At 46.7% G+C, this 21,189-nt stretch overlaps 1 protein-coding gene across 1 annotated transcript in view; it reads left to right on the plus strand.

The window, feature by feature from the left end:
* The window catches only part of FAM184B (family with sequence similarity 184 member B), a 101,225-nt gene that overhangs the window by 78,473 nt on the left and 1,563 nt on the right, over positions 1 to 21,189 (plus strand). Inside the window, exons 9-17 of the mRNA XM_006208107.4 lie at positions 5,628 to 5,757; positions 6,554 to 6,766; positions 10,071 to 10,224; positions 11,641 to 11,804; positions 14,105 to 14,277; positions 15,520 to 15,666; positions 17,517 to 17,634; positions 19,150 to 19,254; positions 20,091 to 20,290. Of these exons, the coding sequence (XP_006208169.2) occupies positions 5,628 to 5,757; positions 6,554 to 6,766; positions 10,071 to 10,224; positions 11,641 to 11,804; positions 14,105 to 14,277; positions 15,520 to 15,666; positions 17,517 to 17,634; positions 19,150 to 19,254; positions 20,091 to 20,290 (1,404 nt within the window). The remainder of the gene's footprint in view (positions 1 to 5,627; positions 5,758 to 6,553; positions 6,767 to 10,070; positions 10,225 to 11,640; positions 11,805 to 14,104; positions 14,278 to 15,519; positions 15,667 to 17,516; positions 17,635 to 19,149; positions 19,255 to 20,090; positions 20,291 to 21,189) is intronic.

Here is a 21,189-nt window from a genome sequence, read left to right on the forward strand (position 1 = left end):
TAAAGTACAATAGCTAAAATGAAAACCTCGGTGAATAGGCTTAACAGCAAATTAAAATTATGGAAGAAAAGTTAATGACTTGAAGACAGATCAGTAGAAACTGTCTTGTCCAGAGAATGAAGGGAAAAAAGATTTTTAAAAAATGTAGCGACTCTTAGTGACTTGTGGGCCTAATATGCATACATTTGGAGCCCAAGAGAAAAAAAGGGAAGAAAATGGAACAAGAAAAAATATTTGGAAAAATAATGACTGAAAATTCCCCCAGCTTGTTGTGGGACATCAATTTACATAGTCAAGAAGTTCAGTGAACTCCCCATAGAATAAATTCAAAGACAACAATGCCTAGATACATCATAGAAAATCTGCTGAAAGCAAAATATATCTCCCCCAAAATCTTAAAAAGCAGACATCTTTTTAAAAAGAGAAATTAAATACAAGGGAGAGTTGACTTCTCATGAATACAGATGACAAGTGACTTCTCATCAGCCTTCCTGCCTCATTTTCTTCTGAAAGCCAGAACACTGTGGAGCAGTATCATTAAAGTACAAAAAGAAAAAAAAAAAAACCAAAAACTTGTCAAGTCCAAATTTAAACCTAGGGAAAATAGCCTTCAAAAATGAGAGTGAAATAAAACTTTTTCAGGTACATAAAAGCTAAGAGAATTTTTTTATCAGCCAAGATGAAATAAGATAAATGGTAATGGAATTTATTAAAGCTGAAAGGAAATAATATCAAATTTAAACTTGGATCAACAAGAGAAAATGAAGGCGCATCAGAATTGGTAGGTGTATAGTAAATGTAAAAAACTACTGTTTTTCCTTCTGTTAACTTCTTTAAAAGACATCTAATTGCTTAATAGTAATAAAAACATATTATGGAGTTCATAATGCAGGTAGTTGAATAATATATGGCCACACTAGTACAGAGGACAGGGATAGGATTAATGGGATTATAGTGTTATAAGGGACTTACATTTTATATGAAGAGTTACAATATTAACTCTAAGTAGACTGTGATAAACTAGGGATATAAATTATAATCCATAGAGCAATATTAAACATTAATACAAAGAAGAGCTTAAAACCCCAGTCAAAGAACTAAAATGGAATACTAAAAAATATTTGTTAGGTAGGAAGGTAGAAAAAGAAGAACAGAAGAAGAACTATAAGAAAAGGAATTGGGCAAATGGAAAACAAAGAGGAAGATGTAGATTTAAGCCAAATCATTTTAATAATTACAAGGTAAGTGAAGCAAACACGTCATCTAAAAGAAAGAGATTGCCAGAGAGGATAAAAAAGCAAGACATTAATATGTGCTGTCTGGGGGAGAGATGTTTAAGTATAAAGACACTGTTATGGGCTGAATGGTGCACCCCCTCAAATTCACACGGGAAGCCCTAACACCCAATGTGTTAGAATGTGAATGTATTTAGAGGTAGGACTTTAAAAGGGTGATTGAGTTAAAACAGAGTCATTGGGTGGTCCTGACCCAAGATGACTGGCGTCCTTATAAGAAGAGGAGATAAGCACACTGGTAACACAGAGAGAGGGGCAATCACATGAGGACACGGTGACGGAAGTTTGCTATCTGCAAGCTTCAGAACAGAGGCCCTAGAAAAACCAAACCTGCTGACACTTTGATTTTGGACTTCTAGCCTTCAGAATTATGAGAAAACAAATTTCTGCTTTTAAAGCCACCCATTCTGTGGTGTTTTGTTATGGCAGCCCTAATGCAGGCACAGATAGGTTTGAGCTAAAAAGGCTAAGGACATACCATGCAAATATGAAACGTAAGGACGCTTATATGGTTGTATTCATATTAAAGTAGACTTCAGAAGGAGGAATTTTACCAGGAATTAAAAAGAGATGTTTCATAGTGGTAAACGGGTCAGTTCATCTGGAAGACATAACAGTCCTAAATGTGTATTGCCTAGTAACAGAGCTTTAAAGATAATGAAGCAAATACTGAGAGAATTAAATGAAGAAACCCACAACCATAGCTGGAGATTTTGACACCCTTTTCTGAGTATTTGATTGAACAACTAGACTAATATCAGTAAGGACATAGAAGATTTGAACAACACTATCAACTAACTTAGTCTAATTGATATAGACAATATGCTGAACAACTACAGAATAAAGTTTTTTCAAGGCACATAGAACATTCATCAATATAGACAAACTAATATTCTTCATGAATGGAAAATCCTCAACAAAATGTTTGAAAATCAAATCAAGCAATATAGAAAAAGAATAATACATCATAGCCAAATAGAATTTATTCCAGGAATCCATGATTGGTTTGAAATTTGAAAGGCAATTATATAATTCACCACATTAAAAATAAAGAGGAAAAATATGTAATCATTTCAATTGATGCACAAAAGCATTTGACAAGTTAACATCCTTTCATGATGAAAACTCTACAATCCATGAATAGAAGACACCTTCTTAGACCTGAGAAATGTCATCTGTGATGAACTGTGATATGATAAACTGACATGCTTAACAGTGAAATGTTGGACACATACCTGCTAAAATTGGGAAAAAGGCAAAAATTCTGCTCTTATTATGTAACATTGACCTGAAGGTCCTAGCCAGTCCTATAAAGCAAGAAAAAAAGACTACAAATTAAAAAAGAATAGTAAAAATGTTTTTATTTACAGACAGAATGATCATGATTGAAATACTCAATATTGTTAAGATCTTAATTTACTCTAAATTAAGTTATAGATTCAGTTCAATCCCTTATAAAATCCCAATATTTCTTTTTATAGAAGTAAATAAGCTGCTTGAATATAGATATGGAAAAACAAAGGAGCTTAGATAAAGAAAAAAATCTTGAAGAACAAAGCTGGAGGACTTAGACTTTCCTAATTTCAAGACACAATGAAGCTAGAGTAATAAACACTATCTGATATCAATGTACAGATAGGCAAATAGATCAGTGGTAAATAATGGAGGGCCTGGAAATAGGCCTGCTCAAAGATGTCCGATTAATTTTTGTTAAAGGTGCTGAAGCAATTCAATGGAGAGAGGAAAAGTTTTCCAACGAATGGTGTTAGAACTCATAAACATATGAGAAAAAATGGACATCAGCCTCTGCTTCACCCTATGCATAAAAATTAATTTGTTTCATAGATCTAAACATAAAAGCTAAAACTATAATGCGTAGGAGAATATTGTTGCAAATTTGGAGTAGGAAATGATTTCTTAGGAATGGAAATACTAATAAAGAAAAAATTCATAAATTGGTCTTCATCCAAATTAAAATTTCTGCTTATTAAAAAATACCACTGAGAAAATGAATAGACAAGCCACTGATCTATATAAATCAACAATAAAAAGCCAGCCTACTTTTTAAATGGGCAAAATGCTTGAAGAGACACTTCCATAAAAAAGATATAAAATGGTCCATAAGCCCATGAATGTGTGCTCAACATCATTAGTCATCGGCAAAGTGCAACTTGAAACCACAACGAGATACCATTTCCCACCTACTAGAGTGGCTAAAATGAAAAGACTGACAACACAAAATGCTGCCAATGATGAAGAGCAACTGGAACTTTCATGCATTGTTGGTGGGAGTATAAAATGGTGCAACCACTTTGGGAAACCATTTATTAGTTTCTTAAAAAGTTAAGTGTATACCTACCAGTAATTCCAATCCTAGGAGTTTAAGCAAAAGAAATGGAAACATGTATCCATGAAAATATTTGTACAAGAATATTTCTAACAGCTTTATTCATACTAAAGTGTAAAGAATTGAACTGTCTATCAGTAGGAAAGTGGGTAAACAAATCATGGTAAATTCATGTAATGAAATACTACTCAGCAACAAAAATGGAACTACTGACATTTACAACAGCATGGTTGAGTCCCAGAGACATCATGTATGGCCCAAGAAGTCAGACACAGCAGAGTATGTACCACATGATTCTGCCTGTATGATGCTTCAGATCAGGCAAAACTAATCTGTGGTGATGCAAATCAAAGCCTTGGCTGCCGATGGATGGCAGATTGACTGGAAGAGGATGCAAGGGAGGTTTCTGGGTGATGAAAATGTTCTATATTTTGACTGAAGTGTTGGTATTATGGTTGTGTACATTTGTCAAAGCTCATTCAATTGTACACATGAGGTCTGTGCACTTCACTACTGTAAACTTTACCTCAATATAACATTTAAAAAAAATGACTGGGCCCTGGGAGAAAGTCCAGTCCCCTCCCCAGGGATCGTGAGGGAGAGTTTACCTGTTCCACACCTCCGACCTGCTACCGCCATTTGTCACCCTTGCTTTAGACTGGGTGACTGTTGATCACCTCTGGCTGTCTCCTAACCCTTGGTTTGTTTCGTACCCAGAGCTCAGACCAAGGTATCTCCCCTTTACTGCTCCTTAAATACGATTATGTTTAGCACATCTTCAAAAAAGTTGAGGATAACTTTTTTGAGAATTAAGATTCAGAGAAAGAAACCTCTCTTTCTTAAACGTTTGGTCAGTTCTTTATATGATTATAACTATGTGCCAGACACAGTGTTAAGCGTTTTTAGATATTTGCCCTATTAATCCTGTAACAATCCATGTGAAAGGGACCAGTATGAACCGCATGTTGAGGTGAGGGAGCCCAGACAGGTTAAAGAGCTCGCGCAGGGCCGCGCAGCAGCGCTGCAGGGCTGGAGCGTGAACCTGGGCAGCCTGGCGCTGGTGCCCATGCTCCCAACCACTTTGCTGTGCTGTCCTGGCATCCTGCCCTTCCTCCCAGGGGTTCCCTCTGACTGTCCACAATGCTGGGCCTTCTCACCTCTGCCAAGCCAGAGCCTCCCCTCTCACGGCCTTTCTTCACGGTCCAGGGCCCCGGCTCCCTAACCTCTGAGCCTCTGGCCTAATGTCTCTGGCAGAGGAAGCAAAACGGCACCAACGTCCCAGCAGTCACCGCAGAGAGGCCCTCTGTGCAGCATCCTTTTACGCTGTTAAACAGGATAAATACTTAACTTTACAATCTCAGCCAATCAGGTTTGAGCTTCTCAGCAGTTTTAAAAGCTTGGAACTGAGTACGAGAAAGCCTCCTCCAAAAATATTTGTCAGCATCTGTTCTAGAACGCAGAGACTACTGCAGCTTTAAACCAGCGTCGTCTTTTTCCTGCTACAAACACATAAAGGCCTATTTATAATCCTCCTGTGTATGCTTGGGGACAGCCATAAAAGTTATGAGTGCGCTTAGAAAAGTGTAAAGTACTGTATTCAAGTAGAGCATCATTGTTTCATAATTTTTTCCATGTGCAGGAAGAGTTGTGAAATTAGACCTTAGAGACTTCTTTTGAATTCCCCAAGGACCCCATAGAAGTAACCCTAAGCTTTCAGTCATTCTGACAATTGATCGCCTTTTATTCAGCATCCACCGAAGCAGGTATCTGGTGGTTCCAGCTGAATCTTGACAATATGCCAGGTACAACAGCACTTAGAATTTGTCTGTCAAGTTGCGTCTTTACATCTAGGTAAGATGTCTCTTGTTCCCCTAGCTGCCTGTGGAGCTCCCTCCTCCCAGCCCGAGCAGCTGAGATGTTATCAGGGTGGTCATGTCATGTCCAGCCTGGGATCTTTTGTGATTTTGGCCTCCATATCTTCAAAGGATCGAAGCGCCCCTCAAGGAGGGAGGTGACCCGCTGCTTCCACTGGGCTCTTTGCTGGAGGAGAAGGCCCCGGAAATCCAGCGTCTGCGGGAGGAGTGGCAGAGCCAGAAGGCCAGATTTCAAGCCCAGGTAGAAGGCCAGCCACGGTGGGGACGCGCCCTCGTGCTGAGTGACACCCTGCCTCTTCCTCGTCTTTACAGACAACCTGGGAAAGGCACACACGGCCTGATTTTTGGCCAAGCTGGGGTGGGCGTTCGGGTCCAGGGCAAGGTGGGGTTCTTGGTTCTGTTTATTCGTTCATTCCGCACCTGTTGTGGCTCATGAGTGCCTACTATGAGCCAGGATCTCTTCTAGGTGCTTGGATAGCGTCAGAGAGCAAACCAGACGAAAGTCCTGCATTACGGGGCGTGTAATGTACCACCAAGGAAGTGGTACAGACGGTAAATACTAGACAGAAGAAATAGCCAAAGCACAGAGTAGATGAGAAGATGTTAAGGGCTTCAGGAAAAAGAAAAAACAGTGCAGGATAAAGGGGGTTGGGAGGCTGTCTGGCAGTGAGGGGGTGGGTACAATGCCAAATAGGATTGTCAGGAAGCTTCCAAAAGAAAGTGAGATTTGAGCACATGGGGCCGGCGAGGGAGGCTGCCGTGTAGATCTCTGGAGGGGTTCCTGGTCCCCTCTTGATTTCTCTTGGGTGGCGTATGTCCCAGCCCTTCTACCTCTTACCTGGCAGCTGTGAGGAGCCCCAGGAGGGCTGGCTGTTCCCAGGTTCTTCAAACTTCCACCCCTCACCCCCACCCCAGAGTTCCTATGGCTAGAGGAGGCTGGGCTGGGCTGCAGAGACATTCAGAAAGCTTTTATTTTTAAAGAAAATTCCAGGCAGGATGAAGGGTCCAGGCTGAGGGCAGGATGCCCTGGTGGGCAGATCTCACAGATGCAGCAGGCCCTGGAGCAGTGCGCCAGCGACCACAGGGAGGACCTGCGGGAGCTCAGGCAGCTCTCGGAGCAGGAGAGGGGGCAGCTGCAGCGCCAGCTCCAGGAGACGGTCCAGCAGAACCAGGCCACGAAGGCGCAGCTCGAGGCTTCCCACCAGCGAGCCCTCCGCATGCTTGAGAAGGCCAAGAACCAGGAGCTCAAGGTGAGGGTGCTAATCACGACGTCCACTGTTACTGAGCACCTGCTGTGCAGGCGCCCGCTCTGCCTGTGTGGGCTGCCTTTCATACATTATCTCCACTCCCTACAGTAATCGTACAGAGTCATTATTATCAAATTCCCTTTTCCTGGATGAGGAAAGAGGCTCAGAGAGGTTCAGTAATTTTTCTCAGGGTCACACAGCTAGCAAGTGGCAAAGCAAGGAAGTAAGGATACAGATTCAGGTCTGCTGAGCTTCTGGTATTGCTTTTCCTGATCTGCACGTGACCCTGATATCTTAAGAACAACTTGCTCTCATGACTTGGGCCATGTTGTGCACGATGTGTGCTGAGGAGTCAGGCTCAGCCTGGCAGCTGAAAAGGGGAGGGTGGGAGGGTGGCCCGGTGTTGAAAGATCAGCTCAGCAGAAAAGACCTTCCGAAGGGCTTGGAAAGCAGTGATGGAGCAGTCAGGCATGAAGATGTGTGACCCAGCAGGGAGGGTCAAGCCCTTGCCACCTGTCGTCTCTACCTTCTGCTTTCTCTGAAGGCCTCCCCTCCCTGCTCTTTCCTGAGATGAAGCCACAGCAGTCTTCACCCTCTAACTAATTCCTTCTTTATATGATCAAATCCACCAGACTGGAAGCTCCTTGAGGCTAGGAACCATCTCTGCCTGTTCATCACTGAATTCTCTCCGAACTCAGAGTAGGCATATAGTCAAGCTTCTCATTGAATTAGCGTCTCAAGTTTAATTTCTTCTTCTATAAATTGGGGATATTGATGCCCATTTCTTTGAGACGTCCAGCTGGTCAAATGAAAAAACATGAGATTTCTGGTTTTAAGGTGGTAGAGTAAAATTTTTAAAATTCTTTTCTATTGGAAACGATCTAACAATAAAGACACACAGTGGAAGCATATTCTGTTCAGATGAAGCTAGGAGACATCTGTACACTCGAACCACATACATGAAGACAGGAAGCAAATGGGGAAATGGCATATGACCTTGCAGAGCAGAGAAGCTCAGACCAGAGTGCCTGAAGATAGAGAATGATGAGAATCAAGCTGACAGCCGAGCTCAGAAAGGCCAGGAGTTGGAGGCACCAGTTAAAATGGAAGGCAAGAGTGAGACGGAGCATATGACTTACCTCGAAGCCCAGATTCCAGCCCACCCAGCACAGTCAAGCAATTATTTATTCTCTTGTTTAAGGACAGGAGACAGGGGAGGAGAAAAGGGGGGAAGCCCTGGATAAACTAAGCCGAAGAAAGACTTCGAATTAAGAAATAATCAGTCTCAGAGGCTGGGATGATGCTTGGGTCTGGGAACAGCTTTAGGTGAAAATCTGCTTACTGAGCCATTATTAGACGGACTGCTGCCACGTCTGTCCCGCCCCCGGCAATGCCTTCTCCTGCACAGCTCCAGAAACCGAGCAGCTAGAACTTAGATCCCCAGAGGAGCACACCATCCCACAGATGTCCGCCCCGCCACCCGTGCCACCCCAGGCAGAGGTGGAGCTTCCAAATAGCCTCCAGTGCCCCACTCTTAAATACGAAGACACAGCCAAAGATTACTAAACTTTTGAGAAAGCCTCTAATGGGGGAGTTGGAATCCAGGATAATCAAGAGGAAAAGAATGAGTTCAAAGGAAATAGTTAATGCAGGGAACAGAAAAAGAAAAAGAAATTCAATAAGGATTTATATCCTCAGAATGAAGGATTAGATTTGCATCCATGAAACAAGGACAACGCGTTATTTGCAAAGGAGGGGACAATTAGAGCAAGAAAGAGCTCTTTTTAAATTAAAAAAAGTAGGATAGTAGAAATCCTAAAAAATCAGTAAATGAGTTGAAATGTAAAAAATGAAGAAATCTTTCAGAAAGCAAAGTAGAAAGACAAAGAAATGGATGATGGGAGAGAAGGAACAGGAAGTGTAGAAACTCAGCCCAGGAGGCTGACGTCTAACAGATAGGAGTTCCAGAAAAAGATAATGGAGGGGAGGACATTTTCAAAGAAATATCAGAATAAAATTCCTAGAAGGAAATGAGAAAACCCCCCTACCTGGGCTCATCTCGAAACTCCAGAACACCAGCGAAACAAGAAATTCCAAAAGCTCCCAGTGAGGAAAAGTGATACCAGCTCAAGGTGCTTGAATCTGAACATCACCAGACATCTCAACAGCCACAGGGAAGCTAGGAGATAATGAAGTAATTTTGACAAATTAAATTAAAACTATTAACAAGTGTGATCATTGAATAAAAATATCATCATTTATATGAAATATTAGGAAGTTTGCCTTCTGTTATAAATTTATGCGTCTCAGTTCTCAATTCACCCTTCCGTACCTGCTTGCAATGGTGATTTAAGCATTTCTCCTCTTTATGAAGAGCACAATGTTAGGCTTTGTCAGTAGAGGGCGCTGGAGGCACCTTGCAGGAGAAAGGCGGCTTCCTGGTTCTGGCAATTGCTTTTTTTTTTTGAATTGAAGTATAGTTGATTTGCAATGTTGCATTAGTTTCTGGTGTACAGCACAGTGATTCAGTTATACATGTATATATTCTTTTTCATTATAGGTTGTTACAAGTTATTGAAGATAGTTCTCTGTGCTATGTAGTAGGAACTTGTTGTTTATCTATATTATATATAGTAGTTTATATCTGCTAATCCCAAACTCCTAATTTATCCCTCCCCACACCTTTCGCCTTTGGTAACTGTAAGTTTACTTTCTATGTCTGTGAGTCTGTTTCTGTTTTGTAAATAATTCACTTGTATGATCTTTTTTAGATTCCACATATAATTAATACCATGATATTTGTCTTTCTCTGACTTACTTCACTTAGTATGATAATCTATAGGTCTATCCATGTTGCTGAAAATGGCATGATTTCATTCTTTTTATGGATAGATAGATAAATATAGAATAGGATACTACTCTATTATGTGAAATACATATATATAAAGACTCAGGTTGCCATTCTCGTTGGAGAGAGCAGACATACAGCCATACAGGTTGTGGTTCAGGGTGGGATGCCTGGGGCCAAATTCTGGGTCTGCCACTGACAAGGGTTGGGAGCTTAGGCCGTCCCTCGGCTTCCTTGTGCCTCAGGTGCCTCATTCATCAGATGATAGCTCATGGCATGTACCTTACAGGACCACCGAAAGCATCAAAAGACATGATCCACGTTAAGTACACGGCTGAGTAAGAGCTTGCCTTAGAGGCGAGGGCACGGGGTGGGGGTGGGGGGCCGACTCAGGGTTGGAGCTCGGTCTGCCCCTCTGTGCCCACTTACATGCCTTCTTCCTCCCGCTCTTGCCCACAGGCCACCGAGGAGCGCTTGAAGAAGGAATCCAGCCACAGCCTTCAGATCCAGCACCAGGCGCACCGGCTGGAGCTGCAGGCCTTGGAGGAGAAGGCCCGGCAAGAGCTCCAGGGGGAGCTGGAGCGGGTGCAGGCCCAGCAGGGGCTGCTGCTAGGTACCAGCCAGCTGCACACCCGGACTCCGGGGCAGCGTGGGGCCCAGGGGCAAGGGCCAGGGTGGCTCTCCTGGCTCTGCCACCAACCAACTGGCTGCGAGCTGTGGGGCCGGTCATTCTCAGCATCACTTTCCTTTTCTATAAAATTTAGTCACACTTGTCCCGAACTCACAGAAGCGTTGTATGGGTTTGATGAGATGTTAAATCTAAAATGCTTAGCGTATAGCATGAGACCAGTGAGTGCAGGTAATGTCAGCAGCATCGTCACAGAACATAAGCCAGATCTCTGAGCCTTCAGGAGAGTTTAATGAGATGGCCTCAACCTCTCGTTTCCATTCTGAAGGTTTCTGCAAATTCGGGGACTTCGGCCTCCGGGCTCCTGCACGTTCCTCTGCTTCCTTTCCCCGCCCCCACGTTATCCCCAGCACGAAACTCGCCTCCTCTTCAGTTCCCACAGCAGAAACCCGACACACAAAGCTTTCTGGAAGTTACCAGAGGCAGCAAAGAGCTCCAGAGCCACATTGCCTGGGCTCGAAGCCCAGCTCTAATACTCACCAGCTGTGTGACGTTGGGCAAGTTGCTTAACTGCTCTGTGACTCAGTTGCTTATCTGTAAAATGGGAATAATAATAGTATCCATCTCGTTGTTAAAATTACATGCGTATATACATGGGAAATGCTTAGAACAGAGCCCGGGACACAGGATGTGCTATGTAAGTGTGCACTATATCCACTATGTAAGTGTTATTACTGAACGTTCCAGCATCGCGTGGCTGATTCTAGGGGCCGCTCTCCATTTTTGTAGATCATTGCTCTCCCTCATTTTTTCCTTTACACTCATCTTCTTTCCCACTCTTAATAGCAAGACAGATGCCCTCCTTATTTGCAGCCTAGTTTTAAAGACTGTATTGGCTTTTTTTTTTCTTTTTAACATTTTTTTCAAACCCAGACAGGGCTCTCCTTAAGAGAATTCTGGGAAGAGCATTTTCTTAACCTCTATATATGAATATGATCTACCTGCTGCTTGGTTGAGTTTTTATTAGACAGTATGTGCTGCTCACTGCATGTCAGCTCTGTCATCTCCCGTCTCCACAATCCAGCCAAGAACTTGTTATACGCATGATAAGAACCTGTGAATGTTTTGTCTCCTTTAGAGTTGGCAGCAGTGTCAACATTTCCCGCATCATCAGATGGGAAGGATGATCCTGGAGAGCGTGGTTGTAGGGCTTAAGTGAAAACAGTTGTCTAGGGTTTAGCAGAGTTAATGCTCTGCACATGATACTGTTGCTACTGTTCTCTTGAAATGAGTTTGGGGAGATCAAACCAGTGCCCTCAGCCCACCCCAGAGACCATGGTCCTGGCAGAGAAGACTGCAGCCTCACCATGCCCCTGACCTCCCGTGCTCTCCCTTTTGCAGAGTCCCTGAGGCAGGAGCTGTCGGAGCAGCGGGCTGCCTGCTCTGAGCACCAGAAGGACTTGGAGGCACTGCAGGCTGAGCTGAGGGCCCTGGGCAGCTTGGACCAGCGGCAGGCCATCACCCTGAGTCCTGGGGACAGCGAGGACCACGCCGGCACCGCAGAGGTCAGTGCCCCCGCCCTGCCCATACCACACCCTTCTGGGAGCAGAATCAGGGTGAGGCTACACCCCATCTGAAATGGGGAAGACCCTCCCCTTCCACAGGCCTGGGGGACACTTGACGAGCCTGCAGCCTCCCATCTTTAAGTTTTAAGTGCAGTGTGTTATTTTTGATTCAGATACAATAGCATCTCAGGGGGTTGGTGCCAGACAGGCCTGGAGACAGCCCATCGGGGTTACTCCTTTGGACCTGCAGGGGATTTCACGAACACCTTCCCAGACAGACTCCCTGTCCAGCCCTCCCTGTTCCCATGGGTGGGGGCTGCTTTTCTGTCACCAGATGCTGACTCTCCTTGAACTTTCTGGTCAGACTCAGCCCCCTCCTTGCCCGTCCATAATTTGAGCGCAGTGACTCCTCACAGCCCAGGCCTCTCTCCTCGGCCCACCACAGATGGCTTCAGGTCCTCATCTAACGCGCGCCTGTGTAGAGCCTTCAGTGGCTCCCTAATCCCATCAGAGTAAGCTCCAGATGCTGGGTGTGACACTGAAAAGCCTTCAGCCACTGGCCATGGTTCGAATCTCCAGCGTATCGCCCTCTGTGCCAAACGTGGGCTCTGCACCTTCCCTCAGGGCCTTTGCCCCCTGCCTGGGACCCCTCCTCCCGCTTCAGGGCCCCGCCCAGCCCTCCACGCTGGGGACCCTCCACACCTGTGAGCCCCTGGAGCACTTCCTGTTGCTACAGCTCAGCTGGCACCGGCACCTACTGCCCATGCCGTCAGGGACCCGGCATTTCACAGGTGTCCTTGTTTCCTTCCTTCCTGGATCAGGAGTCCCGTGAGAGCAGCCATGTCTGCTTCATCTCATCCCCACCCCGCCTCCCGCACTCAGCACACAGTTCTGCACACAGTAGGGTCTCCACCAGGGTTTCCAATGGCCATGATTAGTTGATGTCCCAGCCCTGCCAAAGATCGCAGGAACATGGGGTCGTTCATTTTGGATTTTGGTGGTACCGAGCACCTAATTCGATTCCCATGTTTCGTGAGCATTACGAACAAGTGTGAATCACAGTAAGATCATCCTGGTGGGTAAAGTCCAGCAGATGGAAGACAGAACGTGATCTGTTCCATGTTCTAGACCAGTGGGAGCCACCTGTACCTGTGGAAGGGGACAAGGACTGTGGGATGATGACAGCTGGTGGCTGGAGGGTCCAATGTTGGGCTCTCCACAGTGACAGGCTCCCCCGAGGGTTATGGATAGAGAAGCGGGCTGGGTGGATGAGACCATACCTGGTGATCCACACGCCAGCCCTGACCTTCACCTCACTGGAGGGAAGCCCTGAACTCTCTGGGAGGAACAGCCAGGCCTCACACAATATCCCACGCAGAGAAGAAATACATACACAAGGAGGACCAGCCCCAGGCAGCAGGAGTGATGCGGGTGCAGTAGAAGGATGGGTTCCCAAGGAGGCCGCCACTGCAGGTAAGCGGTGTTCCAGCCGCTGGGATCTTCTGAGGAGCCCCATGAAATAATTCTCAAATTCGTCCCAGCCAAGGACAGAGGGATTTCCTTCTCATTCTCCCATTAGTCAGGGGTGGCCTCACAGGACCCTAACCAGGGTGTGAGTGCCAGGTGGTGCTCAGAGGGGTCCCACACCATGCAGACCCCAGGGCAGGAAGCAAGAGGTCCGGGGCCTGGGCCACACGCTCCTGTTCAGTCCTTGTGTGGAATGAACAGATGCACAAGCCTTCAGGCATGTTTGCCTGGACTTGAAAATTGCGACATTCACTCATCAGGGAGTGACCCTGACCCCTCTGATTTAATGTCGGACAAATCTGTATTTCTGTCTGAACCACTGGCATTCAAGCATCATTTCATAGCAGGTGTGCATTTGGCGCCTACTGAATCCCAGCCACTGCGCTCGGGGTCATGGGACTGGGAAGACGAAGGGGAGACGGGTCTTTCCCAGGACGGCTCCTGGGCTGGTGGAGGAAGCCAGCATGTCAGCAGGGCCGTCAGCGTCCGTAGGCGGAGAGACAGCCGGCACGGCCTCCGCCTGGGAGCAGCACGCAGGTGGAGAGTTGGGCCGGTTTTCATTTCAGCCACATTCTGGGCTCACCGGCACTTCTGAGGGCCCGATTTGGTCAACTCGCAATGCAGGGAAACTTTAAGCGGCTAAACGTGAGCTGCTGAAGTCAGCAGCCCAGTTTGGGCTCCAGGCGGGCGGAGCGCAGGCTGGGTCTTTGCCGCAGCCCGTCTGTGGCCCTTGTCTGCCCTTGCGCCTCCTGCAAACCGCTTTTTCTCCCCAGGAGGCGGGCAGCCCCGGCCAGACGGGGTCCCCGAAGGGCGCTGCTGAGCAGGAGCCCCGCGAGGGATGCGGCCTCCGGGAGGAGAACTCGGAGCTGAAGGAGGAGGTGCGGCGGCTGCAGGCGGAGGTGGAACAGCACCAGCAGGAGGCGCTGCAGCTCCGCGACCAGCGCAAGTAGGCCTGGGGCCCCAGAGCTCCCCTCCCTCCCTCCTTCCTTCCCTCCTTCCCTTCCCGCCTCCCCCACTCCCTCCATTGCTCCTTGGTGAGCCTCTGGGATCTGAGATTGGGTCGCATCCTCCGCATCTTCCCAAAGAAAAGACTCCCTCATATGCCAGCACCTCACTGATGTCACTTCTTTGACCCAAGGAAAGTATCAGTGGTCTAGGAATTCTAGATCGCAAAGCCACAGGGAATTTGCCCTGAAATAGAGAGGAGGGGTTTATCCTATTTCCCTACAGGGAATTTATGGAATCCACCCTAACGATGCGAAAAGTAGCCTCAAAACCAACCTTAGGGAAACAGAGCAGTGGAAGACCTCAAGATAGTGCTGTGTGCTCTTAACTAGCTGTGTGACTTGGGGGAGTCCCCTACCCTCTCTCAGACTATGCCCTTACCTGTCAAATGGAGAAGGCAGCAGCTCCTCTCAGGGATGTTGCAGAATGCAGTGAAACTTACACAAACGCTTTGACCCTGGCACTTGGTAAATTGTGGTGGTCACTATCACTAGCTTATCCAGGCTGGTCTGTGACCCACTCCAAGGTTAAGAAAAATGATAGCTGATGGTTGAACATGTGCTTTGTGCCATGGGCTGTTCTGGACATGGATTAACCTGATTTATCCTTGCACTAACCCTACAAGGTAGCCACTGTTGTCAGGTGGAGACACTGAGCAGAGTGTAGCTCGCCTGAGGTCACACAGCTAGGAGGTGATGGAGGAGGCTGCAGGAAGCCTGGCTCTGGATGCTGTTCTCCTAACCCCTCTCCCACCCTGCTTTTTCACCCTGGACTGCTGATCCCCCAGGTCTCAGAGTCCCAGCGTTTGGTAATTCTGATACAGAATCTCAGCCTCTGGGTGCCCCCACCTGCCCCAAGTAAAGGGAGTGTTTTCTGGGACTCCCCTCCAGAGCTGTCCCCCACCCTCTCCCCTGCAGGCTGCCCTCCATGCTTCAAGGAATGCTGGGGTGGGAGGTGCTGAGATGGGGTCCCACAAGCTGGGTTTATCCTGGACCCCACAACTCAGGGACCCCAGGTCTCCTCCCATGGTGTCCTGACCTCAGATTCATAACCACCCCCACCCATTGTCTCCCAAACCTGGCCACCTGGCAGAGGGGGGAAGGAAACCCCAGTGCCTGAGAGGGTCCATCCCTAGAGCCTGGGCAAGCCCAGGTGTGCTTCCATCCCCCCCCAACCCCCGCAGGCGGCTGGAGGAGGATCAGCAGGCCCAGCGGGCCCGGGAGGTGGAGCTGCTACGCCAGGAACACCGGAAGGAGATGCAGGCCATGGTGGCGGATTTCAGCAGCGCTCAGGCCAGGCTCCAGGCCCGGCTGGCTGCCCTGGAAACTGAGTAAGTGAGGCCTTGGCGCCAGGGTGGGAGGGACTAGTGGCCGTACCCTTTTATTAGGGAGACCAACTCATCTCACTGTCCCCAGGACTCTCCCAGTTTTAAAACAAAAAGTCCTGAGCTCCGGAGAGCGCCTCAGTCCCAGGCAAACTGGAATGGTTGATCACCTGTCCTTTTATGAGACCACATTTCCCTCTCGTGCAGGGCAATGGGAATCTGAGAAATGAGCACTGACTCATGGGTTCGGTTTGACCCTCACACTTGGAAGAAATTAGAAGGATTGAGGCTTTTTTTTTTAATGAGCATTTTCCTCTTCTGATATGCATCATCTCATTTAATCTTCACAGTGGTTCTTCAGGGAGAAAACAGTTATTCCCATGGATAGATAAAGAAATCAAGGGCCCCTCATTCATTTTTGCATGCATTCATTTATTCATTCAACAAATATTTATTAAGGACCTACTGTGTTCCTTGCACTGTTTTAGACTCTGGGGTTACAATCGGGAATAAAACAAAGACTGTGCTCTCATAGTGCTCACAAATTCTAGGTGGAGATTCTGACAAACCAGCAAACAAATATTTAACTGCATATCAGGCAGTGAAAGTGCTACAAGGAAAGCAGGACCAGTGTCTAGAGAGAGCCAAGGGTGGGCAAGTAGGTGACATTTGAGCATGAAGAGGTGAGAAGTGAAGGGAACCATCTGGAGTAAGAGCATTCCAAGCAGCCAGAACAGCAAGTGCAAAGGCCCTGGGGCCTGCTTCACGAGACCAAACAGCCACAAGGCTGAAGTGGAATGAGTGCGAGAGTGAGTGGTAGGAATTGGGGTTGGTGGGGTAGCTGGGAGGGATGAAGAGAATGCTGCACTGAACAGGAAGATGTTTGGGTGTACAAGGCTTTGAGCACGAGTGACGTGGTCTAATTTACCTTCTAACAGGGTCACTTCTGGCTGCTGAGAGGAGAAGAGACTGGGAGATCAGGGTCAGTGACAGGGAGACTAGGTCAAGCAGCACTAAGTAAATTTAAATGTCACCTGTCTGACCCTTAACTTGTGCTCTTAAAAACTGTCCCACTGTCTCTAGTACAGAGCAAATCATGCAAAATACAGGGTGGAAGGTTTACCAGCTGCCATCTAATGGGTACTCACCAGGTGCCAGAAATGCATTATCTCACTGAGTCCTCATAGCACCCAGTATCACACTCATTTTAAAGGACGAGCTGAGGCGCTCATGGGCAAAATGCTATGCCCAAATTTACTCAGCTAGAAAAAAGCAGAACTGGGATTAGAGCCCAATTCATCTCACCAACTACAGTCAGTAATCACCCGCAGCCCTCGCCCTCTCTCTCCCGCACTGACCCACTGACTGGAGAGTTATTTCTCTCCAGCTTCACGTTGCTGTAAGGGCTGTGGTGGGTACCACTGCCCCTCTGCTCTGCAGAATAAGCTCATGCCATGCTCTCTGGCCGCCAGCAGATGGCGTGGGAGCCACATCTTTATTAACATAACCTGCTGGCCTTGGTGGGTGTGGGGAAATTTAGTTTCCCGCATTGGCTTCTTCTCCCAAACCTCCCTGGTTCTTGAAGCCCCACTGAATGGGGCATTTGTGTGCACACCTGGGCCCTGCAGCCCTAGGGGAACTGACAAAAGCAGACTGGGAGGTGGGGTCCTGGGCTCCAGTTGGAGCTCTGAAACCATCTCACCGGGTAGCCCTGGACAAGCTCTCTGGGCCTCCGTTTGCACGCTCGTGAACAGAGTGGGTGGCGGGGCCAAGCGCACAGCAGCATCCTCGTCTTCTCCCTCCTCGCGGTTCAATAATTGCGGCCTGGGGCCTAACTACACGCCTGCTTGAAACAGACCGAAAGACTCCGGAGAGAAGCCAGGGAAGGGGGCGTCCAGGCCAGAGGACGTTCAGCTCATAGGCCGTCTGCGGACCCGCTTGAAGGAGAGAGAGGAGGTCATCAGGCAGCTCACGGTGAGGCTGGCGGACGTTCGCTTTAGCCTGGCTCTCCTCTGAGTGCCTGGGACTTGCATTCTGATAACCGTAAAGCCCCCTTACAAAACATCCTTTGTTGTTTTCTATTACATGAAAAAAAATATATTCACTAACAAAATTAAAACAGGAAAATAGAAGGAAAAAAAAATCACTCTACTCCTAAGCCCCTGATGTTGATATTGGTTTGGTTTTTTTAACCAACAGAACTTGGGGAAATCAAGACTGGCTCGCACCTCACCCCCGTGTCTCCGCACACTTCGACCGCTGTTTGAGGCTCTGGTCCGGCCTCCCTGTGCTTCATGCTTTGGCTGAGAGTTCTTTGTAAGCCAGCTCCCAGTGGCTTACATTCAGCTCTGGGGACACCGGGTGATAGACTCACTCCTGTCCCTGTGGCCCACGGCAGGACAGCTAGTCCAGCCACTTCCCGCCATCTCTGCCTTCACTCTGTACCTTCATCTCTACCTTCATCTCCATGTTGGTCCAAGTCCCACTGCCTCTCAGGTGCATCATGGAGAGTCTGTTGGTCTCCCCACTCACTCCACCCTTACCCGACCATGCTCACCTCACAGCAACCAAAGTGCTCTTACAAAACTGTAAGTCAGGTCACAGCACGGCTCTGTTTAGCACCTCCTGTGGCTTCCCATCTTTCTCAGAATAAAATCCATGGTCTTACAGTGGTTTGCACAGCTTCACATGCTCCCACAACACACACACACACACACACATACATACGTCTCACGTCTGTCCTCCCACCCTCCTGCTCCTGTCATGCTGTTTCATGTCAAGATGATCAGGAAAACTCAACCACTAACTGAAAATTAGATAATACTAATAAGGAATTGCTTGTTTGCTAAGTATAACAAAGGTGTTGTAGTTATTTTTTTTTTAAAAAGAGTCCTTATCTCTTAGAAATACTTACCAATGTTTTTACACATGTTACACAATGACTGGAATTTGCTATAAAACAATATGGGGGAGGGGGTTGCTCAAGTGGTAGAGCCCGTGCTTAGCATGCATGAGGTCCTGGGTTCAACCCCTAGTACCTCCTCTAAAAATAAATAAATAAACCTAATTACCTCCCCCAACCCCCCCCAAAAAATACAGCAGGAAAGAAAAAAGTGGAGAATGGCATGCAAACACGAGACTGGCCACATACAGACTATACCTGGCTGCTTTCCTTCTTTGCCTTAACTAATGACTTTCTGCAGTAGACTCTTGTCAGATCCCAAGACGACCTGCATCTCTGAATTCCCTAAGGCATTCCAAACAAGCCTGCCCTTTGCTTTACAAGAGGCACTGGGGACACAAGGCCCCAGAAATAAAGCTGCTTCCTCACAGCTTCAGTGGGTGGCAGCTTGATTCCCGCTGGCTTCCCCTCCCTCCCTCGGGCTTTCCTGTGCTCCGTGTTCCGCCCTCACGCAGCCGTCTTCCTTCAGGTCAAACCCAGTGCTGTGCAGTCAGGCTCATTGAGATTCAGCTCGATTGTTTTTGCAGGAGGAGAGAAGATTTCACTACGCAGCGTTCCCCAGTGCAATGTCCCATCGGAATCGGTCCTTCTCTTTCAATCCTCACCCCGGGTATCTGACCCCTTCCATGAAGGTAAATTAGTTCAAAGGTTGCAAGGCATTACACAGTTCTGCTGGTTTCGTTTTTCCCGAAGGCAATGGCAGCTTATTTATCAACAGGCTGGCATACATTTAGAGGAATACTCATTGAAAGTAAGACCCACAGGAAGTAGTCCAAATTATTAACAAACAGTATTTATATCTGTCTAGGCAGATTGTGTGTATTTTTAAGTTTTATGGAGTTTTTGTATTTTCCAACGTTTTAATAAATAAATGTGTCACTATTAATAATGGCTATAACTGGTGATAGGAAGGAGAGGGAAGAGCAGGAATCCTTCACTTCTTTTCCTTTTATATTTTTGGAATTTATTACAGTGAGAAAATTCACATCCAGATCTCTCATCTGCTATCACAGAATCCTAAAAGTGCTAAAAAAATGTGTATTTTTTAAATAACTCATAAGACTATAACCCCAAGCTGAATTCATGTGAGTTCATTTATAACTTTTATATCTCCCTCTTAGTGTGACCGAATGCAAGTTTCACTCCAGAAGCATTAATGTGTTTGAGGACAAGGTGGGCCCAGCTTCTGCAGGGTGTGTTATATGACCTTTTCAAATCTAAGACAAGAGTTTAAATTAAAACACATTTGTCTTCAGAAGTTTTGGATAAGAGGTTGTGAACCTATGTGTTTTTTAAAACACAAAGTAGACTGGAGGAGAAGATGCTTTCAAAAATGACATGTACGCATATAAATGAAAGTATTGCTTCCTTGCTCATATAGTCTTGGCTGGGCAGGCCTTATCTACTTTACTTTACAATAATGCCTCTTTTGGGTGGCACTTACAGGCCTTTCTTATCCTACAAACAGAAAAAGAAGATGGAGGAAGTGCCCAGCCGAGTGGTCAGCGTGCCAAACCTTGCCTCCTATGCCAAGAACTTCCTGAGTGGCGACCTGAGCTCCAGGATCAATGCCCCTCCGATAACTAAGTCGCCCAGCTTGGACCCAGGCCCCAGCTGCGGCCGACCCTACAAACCCACCCCATCTCCAGATGTGAAAACTGCCACAAGGTAGGGGCCAAAGCTGTGGTTCCATTTTTCCACAGACAGGAGGAAACCAGAGTTCCTTTCCGGCACCTGTTAAATGCCCAGCACGTGGGGCAGATAGAAGAGTAACAAAACAAGCCCTGCCTTGGACAAATTACAATCCAGCCAAAGAGGAGGACTATGTAAGAGATGGGAAATAGGTCATTCTTTAGAAAAGGTACTTACTATTCCTGATACCAAATTCCAGAAAGCCTTTTTTGTTGTTGTTGTTAATGGATGATTAGATAGGGGACTCTGAATCACTACTTAGCTGACCACCTCTGGGTGGGTCACGTTGAAGTGGACTCTCATCATCTGGCCTTGAGTCTAGATTCAAATTCTGGTCCTCCTCATTCTTAGCTGTATGGCTTTGGGCAGCTCACTTGACCTCTCTAAGTCTGTCTCCTCACCTCTAAAATGAAAATACAGCAGCTACCTCATCAGACTGATGTGACATTAAAGGAATTAATCCATAGGACATGCTTAGCACAAGACCTGACACAGAAGCGTTCAATGTATTTCCACTGTTAGGGTTATTTCTCAAGACACGGTGTATACTCCTGCAATTTTAAGGCCTCTTAATCTGTGGGTTTGGTTGCTCATGAGATCTCTGATACTGCCTTATATTCCCAGAAACCCTTGTAGCATGCTTCCTTTCCAGAAATGTGTGCTTTTCCCCCTTTATTAATTCTTCCTATTTAGCCTTCCAGTCAGAGCATAACCTTTAATTCTGGGCTTTGAAATTTGCATTTCAGAAAGGGCTCCTTCTGAAGTGTTCCTTTTCCAAGGAACATGGGCCTGCCCAAGGCTATTTGGACAAATACGAGTGTTGAGCTGGAAGGACCCCCTGTCAGTCGTTGACGAGGTCCAGCCCTGTGTTTCAC

Source organism: Vicugna pacos, chromosome 2 (genome assembly GCF_048564905.1).
Source record: "Vicugna pacos chromosome 2, VicPac4, whole genome shotgun sequence".
In the NCBI taxonomy this organism is placed as follows: Eukaryota; Metazoa; Chordata; class Mammalia; order Artiodactyla; family Camelidae; genus Vicugna; species Vicugna pacos.